A 10563-nucleotide genomic window follows, 5' to 3' on the forward strand; every position below is an offset into this window, starting at 1 on the left:
TTTTATCTTATACGTAGTACAACATAGCTTAGCCCCTGAGTATATTGGAAGCAACCTCTCGGTCTTTCCATGGAAGGGATAAAGTTTACGTATATATTATCCTTTTCAGATTTCAGAATTTCACTATTGTTATTTTTGCGGTAAACAACAACAACAATTTGGTCAATTTGTTTGCAATAGTCACACACCACATATTGGTGCAATAAGGATACAATATTACAAATTTACAATTCACTATCGACTTTGAACCAAAATCAACCAAGGGAAATAGTTAATTTGGCGAATAGTCTTTGCATACTCTAAATATATCATCCCCACTTTTCTCTCCTCTTATTCTTCGTTACTCATTTTTTTTAAACATTGCATACTTGCAGTATAATATCTTAATATTTGAAGAAAATGATAAAAGAAAATATCCTTGCTATATTGTAAATGTCTTGACATTTTGAGATACGTAATTTTCAAACAAGAGATTACAATTTCATTTAATTTAATTGTTTCTTAAGAAATATTCTTTCATTATATTATACAACACCAAATAAATAATAATTGGAATACTTGCTCTTTCACCTTAATAACCACCATTAAAGCAAGGCATCCCTTAGAATTGAGGAAGATCTAAAGTCAGTGTTGCCTTTTCGCTATCTTGAAGAATAAAATTAGAAGCTGTCACGGCCATATGTTCCTTTCTCCAGATTAAGCAGACTTTTATGGAATTATATTTCTTGGAAAATTACATATATATTTTTTTCCGAGTAAAAAGATTTCATATATAATTATACCAAAAATTGATTTAATTTTAGAGCTAAAAGAATGAGAGAAGAACTTTTATTCCAAGGTGCCCTTCAATTTATAGTCTATTATGTCTCTTATAAAAAAAGATGAAACCTTTTAATTTTAATATTTTTACTTTACTCTTAATAAAATGCGCTTAATAAATGACATGTTGAAGGCATCATGTATCAAAAAAGTTTTCGGTATGACACAAATATTTAGCTTATGGGGTAATATTTTATTATTTATTAAAAACCGTTAAATACTATTACGTATATAAAATGAGACGAAAGAAGTAGTGAAAGCAAAGAATTTATCGCTTCGGGATGGCCCAATTGGTTTGGAGGGGATCATCCATATAGATGACCTCAATGTCTTCTGGGTCGAGTCTGTCGCACAAGACTTGACTAATGCGATTTACATTTCCTTAATGGTTTGCAGGTTATTACATAGTGGAAGGTTTACTCAGTGCGCACAAAGTGCTTACCATAGAGTGCTCATCCAAAGGGCAGAGACTGTAGCGACCGCGCGTTTTCCTAGAAGTTTCCAAAAAAAAAAAAGCAAAGAATTTAATTCAAAATCCCAAAAATAATAAATAAAAAATAGTAGTTTCTAAAAGTGTAATTTTTCCAAAATCAAGGGCCAAGAGTATAGACAATAAATTATGTAGTCCTAGTCACACACAAGCGGGATACAAGAGGCCACAAAGAGGGTTTGCTTTTGTTGGCTCGACGAGTGAGCTGATCTTTGCTGCTTCCAACTGTGTATAAATACGTAGCCCCCCTCTCCCTACATTTTCTCCTTTTTCTCTGTAAACCCTCAGAGAGCTTCAGCCCCCCATTTATTATTCTCTTTTTCTTTTTGAATCTGAAGGGAAAAGAGAACAGGAAAATAGAATGGTAGAGAAGCCAAAATCTGGAGGTGTTTGGCCCACTGTTAAGCCCTTTGTTAATGGAGGTGCTTCTGGTATGCTTGCCACCTGTGTTATTCAGCCCATCGATATGATCAAGGTATACCCCTTAAACCACGTATGACTATTACTGTTCTTGTTTGTGAAGATCCTGCCTTTTTGATGTTTTGAGGGTGTTCTGTTTTTTAGATGTGTTTCGTTAGTGGGTCAAGTTCAGATCTTGGCTCAAATGAGTGTCATTTTGGGGTTTTATTGCTTTTTTGTTTTGTATGTGATGTTTGGTTTTGATCTTATGGTGTATCTGGTGAATTCAGATCTTAGATCAAATGGGGATTATGCTGCAATGTCTCATTTTACGTTTTCCAATTTAGAGCTGTTTTTGTGGTGAATGAACAAGATCTAGCCTTAAAAAGATTTGATCTTTACACTAGGAATTTCTTCCCATCTTCCTAACCCTTGGTGTCAGGGTTATCCAGTACCTATGTTCAGAGGCGGAGCTAGGATTTGAAGTTTATTAGTTCAGAATTTTAGTCTTTTTAAGTTAATGGGTTACCGAAAGGCTAGCGCCCTTTGCCTATGTTGGTGCTTGTGGGAGGTAGCAGGTATCCGATGGAATAGTCGAGTTGCGCGCAAGCTGGCACGGACACTACCATTATAACAAAAAACTGAATCTTTGGATTTTTTATTCAGTATGAGATAAAGTTTGAATCTTGCAGTTTGTAATACTACTACTTAAATTTGATGGGATCTATTCTGATTTATGGTACTTTCTTATGATGGCAGGTGAGGATACAATTGGGTCAGGGATCAGCAGTTGATGTCACCAAGACCATGCTTAAAAATGAAGGCTTTGGTGCCTTTTACAAGGTTTGTTTCCCTGAGATTTATATTGGTTAACTCGGTCCTTGAGTAATAATGTTGCACCATTTACTTGTTGATCTCTGACTGAATAATTCATTATTTTATCTTAGATCACAAGAAACAGATAGGTATTTTAATTCCCCACTAATAATGAGTATACCTGCTCTTTTAAACTTGGTGCTGAATGGGTTTGTAGTCCTTATATTATAGTATTCTCAAGAGACGACTGATAAATATTTCTAATGTTTCACCTTGGTTATGGCGTTATGCCTTACCAAATTAGCTACTTTTTTGGAGCTTATGGTATTTTAGCATTACCTTTTACTATCTCATATGATCCTGAAAAGTTTAAATGCCTGAAAGGAACAATTTCTGAATTTTTTTGTCAATCGATAGTACACCTGGAAAATATCAGAAAGAGAACTAGATGATGCTTTCCTCTAGAAATGAGCTGGTGAAAGTCTTTCTGTATTTAATACAAATGTTTTACGTCTTTCAATACCCATCTTTGGCGTAATGCGTAAGAGATACTCTGATTCCATTCAAACTTTTAATTGGTGAATGCTACAAGTATAACCTATCATGGATAAGACTGGTGCCGAGTAACATAGATTGGATTATATAAGGTGACTCCCAAATGCATTAATCTGTTGTATGATTATCAATTGAGATTTTTTAGATTTCCCGTGAGAGTTCTTGGGGAAAATAGATTATCATACCTAAAATCCAGATGGTTTTACTTGAAAGACAATTGATAAGCTTACAAATACTTTAAGCTTTAGTGACTGTAGCTTCAAAGATTAGTTGGACTTCGCAATACTTGAATAATCTTGACTCTGAGATGGATGTCATACTATCAATGTAAAATCTAAGGCTGATGTTCTGTGTCAAGGTTGTCCAAAGTAATGCCGTCCATTATTGGATCAGCTTCATTGAAAGCTGATGGCCTGATGCACTTGTTTTATTTAATGCATAATTTTCTCTAACTTTTTGTGTTGTATGGTTTTTTGTGATTCCATGCCATCAATTATTTTATCGTCATATGCAGGGTTTGTCAGCTGGGCTTCTTAGGCAGGCAACCTATACAACAGCCAGACTTGGGTCATTCAGGTGACTGTTTGTCTAAATTTTGTCTTTTCTCCATTCATAATGCGCCAGATTTATTTAAGTTTTCAAGTACTATTGATATACGTCAAGATTCATAATACTTCACAGCCCTTAGGATTGCCTTCAATTGTTCTTTGATGCATCTAGGCTCATAGTTGTGACATATCATTGATCATACCATCCCAATAGTATGTCTTATATATTACATAAGACTGTAATAAATTGGAGGTTTTCAAAGGATTTACTCTGCACACCGCTCATAATGAGGTGCTGTGCGCATCTTATTGGAATTTCCGTCTAAAGAAGTTACTCTTTGGATATGTCAAGTGTCAACATAGGAAAAAAAATTAATGAACAATGTGATCTTATTGATTTTCTGCAAGTCTTGCTTTTCTAATATTTTGAAGAGCTTGGGATTAGTTGATTACGACACTCCATGTTATCCTTTCCCCCTTCCCTCCACTTGGCTGTTAAGTTTATTGAAAGTTTTGCGGTTTGGTCTTATTTTGTATTTTTTTTCGAGGTGGTTGTGCTTATTGGGTTTGCTCTGTTGTGCTTTTCTGATGATTCTTGTTGCAAGGCCTGTGATATCACTGTTGGACCTCCATAGAGATGCAGGGTTTTGCTAAAATTTTATGTGTTTATGGAATATTGAGCTAACACACCTTTTGAAAGAATTGGTGTGATAAAACTCAGCAGGTGGAAGAATAAGTGACACGACGAATTTTAGATAATACAAAGACTTAATAACCTACTTCACCATGCATGTTTGGAGTGTCGATTGTAGCTATTTGTGTAATAAGATTAAGCTCAATTTCCTCCTTGGAGCAAAGAGGACCTAGCTAAAAGCACTGTATTATTGGTGATATTGAGGATGATTTTATACAATAGCCCCACTTATTGCTGTTATGCTTTTTGCTTGATAAGATTCTTGCCTATATTCATCCAATAAAAGAAAAAAGGACTTACTTTTCTGCGTCTCTTCTGGTTTTCTTGAAATAGAATTTTGACGAACAAGGCCATTGAGGCCAATGAAGGAAAGCCCTTGCCTCTGTACCAAAAGGCTTTATGCGGTCTTACTGCTGGAGCAATTGGTGCATGTTTTGGTAGTCCAGCAGATTTAGCCCTCATTCGTATGCAAGCTGATGCTACCTTGCCTTTAGCACAGAGACGTCATTACACAAATGCATTTCATGCACTCTCCCGTATTGTGGCTGATGAAGGAGTTCTAGCCCTCTGGAAAGGTGCTGGCCCCACAGTAGTAAGGGCAATGGCATTGAACATGGGAATGCTTGCCTCTTATGACCAAAGTGTGGAGTTCTGTAGGGACAACCTTGGCATGAGTGAGGCTGCTACAGTAGTAGGTAATATAATTTCTGTTCTAATGCTTCTAAGGGTCCTGATTTTAGTCTTAAGTACTTGACTTTCTTCAATGTCTTCCCTCAAGAAGGGTTTAAGCTCAGATTGTAATTTCAAGAGGGGAACAAATGATGCAACTTGTCTTAGAAAAAGAATCAGTAAACTTTTCTTTAGGAAATTTCACCCATCTTTTGTATAGCCTGGTCAATCATTTAAGTTACTATCTGCTAGAGAATGCAGCATCTTTGGGCAGCCTGATTCCTTTCTTTGGTGCAGTTAGTGCCTTACGGAAAAAAACTGCTTGTTGGGAAATGCATATGTTAATCTCTACTTTGCTTACTGCCTTTCTACTTATGAAACTTAATTTCATTCAAGTTGTTTGGTAGATTGAGGGAATTTGGGACTCTGGTAAAGTTGGTCATTGTAGACTGTTAGATGGTGTAAGCTATGCCTTTGAGGTGTTGCCAATGAGTAGGGCAGTTCATTCTTCTGCTCTGACTCTAAAATGTTCTCTAGGAAGTCATTTCTGCTGTGGCATTCAATAACATGGAAATAGTGCTTTGCAAAGTTTGTTTGGGATATTGTGTGTTCAAGTACATTTTTTTCTCTCGCTCTTCACATTGACTGTCTTGAACGTTAGTGTTATCATTGGATGATGTAAAATTTAATATCTCCCATGAGGCGCAGTGTTTCCCCTTCTTACAAATCCTTTCTCTTTCCTAAAACACAGGGGCCAGCAGTGTTTCTGGATTCTTTGCTGCTGCTTGCAGTTTACCATTTGATTACGTCAAGACTCAGATACAGAAAATGCAGCCAGATGCTGAAGGAAAGTTGCCTTACTCTGGTTCTTTCGATTGTGCCATGAAAACTTTGAAGGCAGGAGGACCGTTCAAATTTTACACCGGATTTCCAGTATATTGTGTTAGGATTGCTCCTCATGTTATGGTATGTTTCCCTCTGTTTCTTCCAACTAAAGTTCTTTCGATTCCATGTCAGCTTTTACCATATGTTTACTTCTTTGTTTTCCCTATGCAGATGACTTGGATTTTCCTTAACCAAATTCAGAAGGCGGAGAAGAAACTCGGATTGTGATTTGTTTCTAAAAGATACATCCGCTCAGTTGAGCTCTATTAGAATAACATCTTTGCATTGTTGTATTAGTACTTCTTTATCTATTTCTTTAATTTCACACCTTCAAAGTGAAAGGGTGCTTTAAGATTTTTTTGGCGATACCTTGACTCGTGAAATTTAGGTTAGGCATTTGGTCTTTTTTGATATTCCTACCAATTTAGTTTTGGGAGGACTGCTTTATCCAAATGGATGGGAAGATTCTTTTAGCTGAATAAGCTATGTACTTCAAAAACTTTTTTGAAGTAGGTTTTATGGAGTTTTACACCAATTCCAGCTTGTCATCTTTAGCTTGATCTTGTTACCTATATTTGGCTATTCTTAAATGGTTAAGTTTCTCTTGTTAGTATCATCTTGGAATGAGCTATTGAGTATTGGAGTGAAAATGGATCCAAATGGAGCAGAACATATGATAGAGTCATGTAGTTCTTAACTAGTTTAAGATTGAGATATAGTTGTCTATTGGTGTATATGCCTCTAGACAACAAGTACATGTGTTCATGCCCCTATCTTGGGTCAGGCTGTTAAAAACTTTAACTTATTTATCCTTTGTTCTACGCGTTATCTATACAAAATCATGCCTCAAGAGCCTGATAGCATGCATTTTTGATTGATCTGCTTGTTTGTATATAAATTTTGAATTCTACAGGATCTTGTATTGAAGTTTTCCTAGTTTCCAGACTGGGGAGATAGATTAGATAGCTTCTTTTGACATTGAAATTGCTAGGTTTGCATACTATTGTTTTTGATACAAAATCTGGAAAAAACTTATTTGCCAAACAAAACTGCATACAACCTCACTGATTGACCAGAGTATTTAGTCCCATATCAAGGTGCAATGTTGCAAAAACTATTGAACTTGAGTGGAGGTGTAGAGTAGTTTGATGAGAGTATTTTAGAGGCAACAACTGCATTAGCTGCTTCTGTATAATGAGCACCATCCCAGCTAATGTACTTGGATCTATCCTCACATATTGTGTAATTTCCTTGCCCACATTTGTTGTTTGATTCAAAATTGTATGGTGGCCCTCCATATCCACAACATGCCATCAATGGATTCACAAACCCTGCAAAAATAGACCCAATGACTTCTTATAGCGATACACAAGCAAGATATCGGTACATATTTATCCACACACTTAGTATTTACACTATCAACAACAATCCAGTAAAATCCCACAAGTAGGGTCTGGGGAGGGTAGAGTGTACGCAGATCTTAGAGAGGTTGTTTCCGAAAGACCCTCGGCTCAAGAAAAAGAAAATAAATAATGGATCACTGACAACAACAGAAGCCAGAAAAATAAAATAATATTAACATCATAAGAAATAGAAAATAAATATAAAAGCAATAACAATACCCAGTAATAATGCCATAGAAAATAGTGTGGAAGCTACATAAACCACTAACAATCCAAGGCGAAACATTATCAGCCTAGTCCCGCCCCCCGGAAATAATGTAGAAAACGCTAGACTCCCTCCTACAACACTTAGTATTTACACTAAACCAAGCAATTTATCCTTTAAGATAGTGATACACATGCAAGAAATCAGTAAATATATATCCACACCGAGTATTTACACTAAACTAAGCAATTTAACCTTTGAGGTGAAAAGGGTGAATGCGTCATTATATTTTTGGAAAAATGAAAGAAAGGAACACTTACCATAGTTTGAAGAATTGGCAATGAGGTCATATTTGATGGAGTAGACATCAACATAAACAATGGTGGTGTTCTTCAATTCATCTCTTAGTTTTTCGGAGAGAAGGTACAGTTTGTCATTGAATATTTTTGCACCTTCGTTTAGAGATCTTAGGCAACCATGCTCATCATAATCATCCTTATACTTGTTATATGTTGTAAGTGATTTAGGCAAGCACCCTATTGGCCCTGTATTATGTACCCAAAAATTCTTTCCACCTTCTTCATAAATTGCCTGCAATATAATGTATAAATTCAATACGATTGAAGAAAAAAAAAATAACAAGCAAAAAGAGCAAAAGTATACACATTTAGAAAGAAAAAACAAAAGATAAAAAGGGAGAGGAATATAAAAGTATGCTTACCTTTATTGCATTTTCAATTTCATAAATAAAATCAGGAATTTTTAGGATAGCTTTTTCATATGAGAGACCACCAAACACTCCATCCAAATCATTTTGTCCAATATCAATTGTGTAGAGGGCATTCCTTAAATCTTCATCTCCTAGCAAATTTCCATTACCTAAAATATACAAATAATATTCCTAATTTAAGAATTGAACAACAATTAACTAAAAAGAATTCTTGTCTTGCCTTCGAGCCTCTGGTCCAATGGTAAGAGCGTATAAATGTATGGATTAGGCAAACGTTATGAGTTCAAATTTTGTCGTAGATAAGAACCTAATATTTAAATAGAGAGGGGTAGAACGACAAGTTCATTAGCCACCAAGTTTCGAACCGTGAGATTTCTTGATTATAAAAAGAAATTGTTGTCTTTGCATCGTCACTTCACTTTTTTGTCTCTTATTTCCTTTCGGCCTGAAAATGTCATTATTTTTAATAGGAAAGATTAACTTTTTAATATGGTTATAATTTCATATATACCTTTGTCAAATAACTCAAGAGAAAGAGATCGAAACCGATGGAACTGGGCAATTTGGATCTTTAAATTAAAAGAATCTGAGGCTGGAAGAGTTTTAGAACCAGCAATAGCAAAATTAACTCCGTTTGTAAAGTTTTTGCCCATTGACTCCATAAATGGAGTTAAATAACCATTTTTCACACTTTCGCCTGCAATTAAAAAAATGAAAATTAAACAAACAAACAAATAAATAAACAAAAGATGAACACGAGCCTTGAAAATGGACGAGTTAATGATATTTGTGCTTGCTTAACAAAAAAAGGATAAAAAAATTGGAGAAGTCAAGAATTTTCTTAAGGTGTTCGAACTTAAAAGAAGTAAAAACAATTCCCAACAAAAGGTGTTCAATATATGTTATGTACCTACAATGGCGGACCTAGAATTTTATGCAAGCGGGTTCAGTCGGATAAATCCATAACTAACATAAGCGGTATAAGCCGTATAAGCGGGTTCAAAAATAATATCTATACAAAATTTACCTTGCTTTAGCCATAATTTATACATATACACAGTATTATTTTTTGACGAAGCGGGTTCAGTTGAACCCTCTTCTCACCACTTGGGTCCGCCCTTGTGTACCTATAAAATCTGATATTTTACCTATATACGCAGTATAATTTTCCGACAAAAGATGGTCAATTGACTGCCTAACCAAAGTGTGGCTTTGCCTCTGACAACAGTAACAACAAATCCAGTGTAAATGGTATCTTTAAGAAAAAAACAAAAACATATGTATATGCAAAGACGTATACCGTTGAAAAAAAAAACAATAACAATGACCTAGTGAAATTTCATTAGTCGAGTCTGAGGAGACTGTTTCCGAAAGACCTTCGACTCAAGAAGATGAAAAGAGACAATATCAGTACTACCAACAGAAACCAATAACATCATGAAAACCAGAAAATAGATGCAAAGCAAAAGCGATAGCCATTACATAGATCCAACAGTATGAAAAACGAAAGAGTAGTAAGACACAACATTGTCACTAGCTGACTTAAACAAAAACTCTATCAGACTAGTCTCACAAAGGAGCAAATTCAAACGCTTATAACCCAAATTGTGTTAATAAATTGACACTGTTTGTTTACGAAAAATTTTGTGTACGCCATTGCGAGGTAAAATTAAAGTTTAAACCAACTTACATAGAAAATCAATGACTAATTTGCCATCACACATTCGACCAGCTAAATCATGATTGATGGTGTGTTTTTTCGGAAGCTGTCCGATCATTCCACGTATTATAACGTAGCCACCAGTATCAGAATTGGAGTCACCAAAATTGATAATTACTAGATTTCCATTACATTGTGAATCAACAGATAAAGGAAAGAAAAGACCAATAATAAGGGAAATTATAAAAGACAGAAAATAAAATATTCTCTCCTTCAAATCCATCATTTTGCTTCTTCATCTTTGATCAAACATCCTTTTTTTTTTGTTGCAAATTTACTTACAATTTTGAGTATAGGGTAAGTGATAATTTATATCAAACTATGTTTGATATATGGAATTAAGTGTATAATATAGAGACGGAAAAATTAAATATTTTTTTGAAAGAAAAGAAAGGTAGTTTGAGAAAATGAAATTTTATACCACCTTGTTTTTTCTTCCTTCAATTGAGCTATCTTTTTAGTTAGAAAAAAATATGAAGAAGCTATCTTTTAGGGAAAAAAATTGTAAGAACTAGCTATTTTTTGGTTGATTTCTCTTGATAGTGGAAAAATGAAGAACTATTTTGACCCCTTTAAAAAATAATATAAGAAGAATTTTATGACCAGTTATAGCATAAATGTCAAGGAATA

The 10563-nt window shown here is 34.8% G+C and overlaps 2 protein-coding genes across 2 annotated transcripts; one reads left to right on the forward strand and one right to left on the reverse strand.

The window, feature by feature from the left end:
• The first annotated feature begins 1597 nt into the window (after nt 1–1597).
• On the forward strand, nt 1598–6410 carry LOC107783696 (mitochondrial dicarboxylate/tricarboxylate transporter DTC-like). Its single transcript, NM_001325368.1, has 6 exons — nt 1598–1784; nt 2468–2551; nt 3594–3655; nt 4655–5016; nt 5742–5956; nt 6047–6410. Exons 1-6 carry the CDS (start codon nt 1671–1673, stop codon nt 6101–6103), a joined length of 894 nt encoding a protein of 297 aa, NP_001312297.1. The 5' UTR covers nt 1598–1670; the 3' UTR covers nt 6104–6410.
• On the reverse strand, nt 6046–10156 carry LOC107783678 (GDSL esterase/lipase At1g09390-like). Its single transcript, XM_075236480.1, has 5 exons — nt 9904–10156; nt 8725–8910; nt 8205–8362; nt 7804–8074; nt 6046–7206 (listed from the first exon to the last, which is right to left on the reverse strand). Exons 1-5 carry the CDS (start codon nt 10154–10156, stop codon nt 6968–6970), a joined length of 1107 nt encoding a protein of 368 aa, XP_075092581.1. The 3' UTR covers nt 6046–6967.
• Between the last annotated feature and the right edge of the window lie 407 nt (nt 10157–10563).

This window comes from Nicotiana tabacum, chromosome 18 (assembly GCF_000715075.1).
Source record: "Nicotiana tabacum cultivar K326 chromosome 18, ASM71507v2, whole genome shotgun sequence".
Classification (NCBI taxonomy): Eukaryota; Viridiplantae; Streptophyta; class Magnoliopsida; order Solanales; family Solanaceae; genus Nicotiana; species Nicotiana tabacum.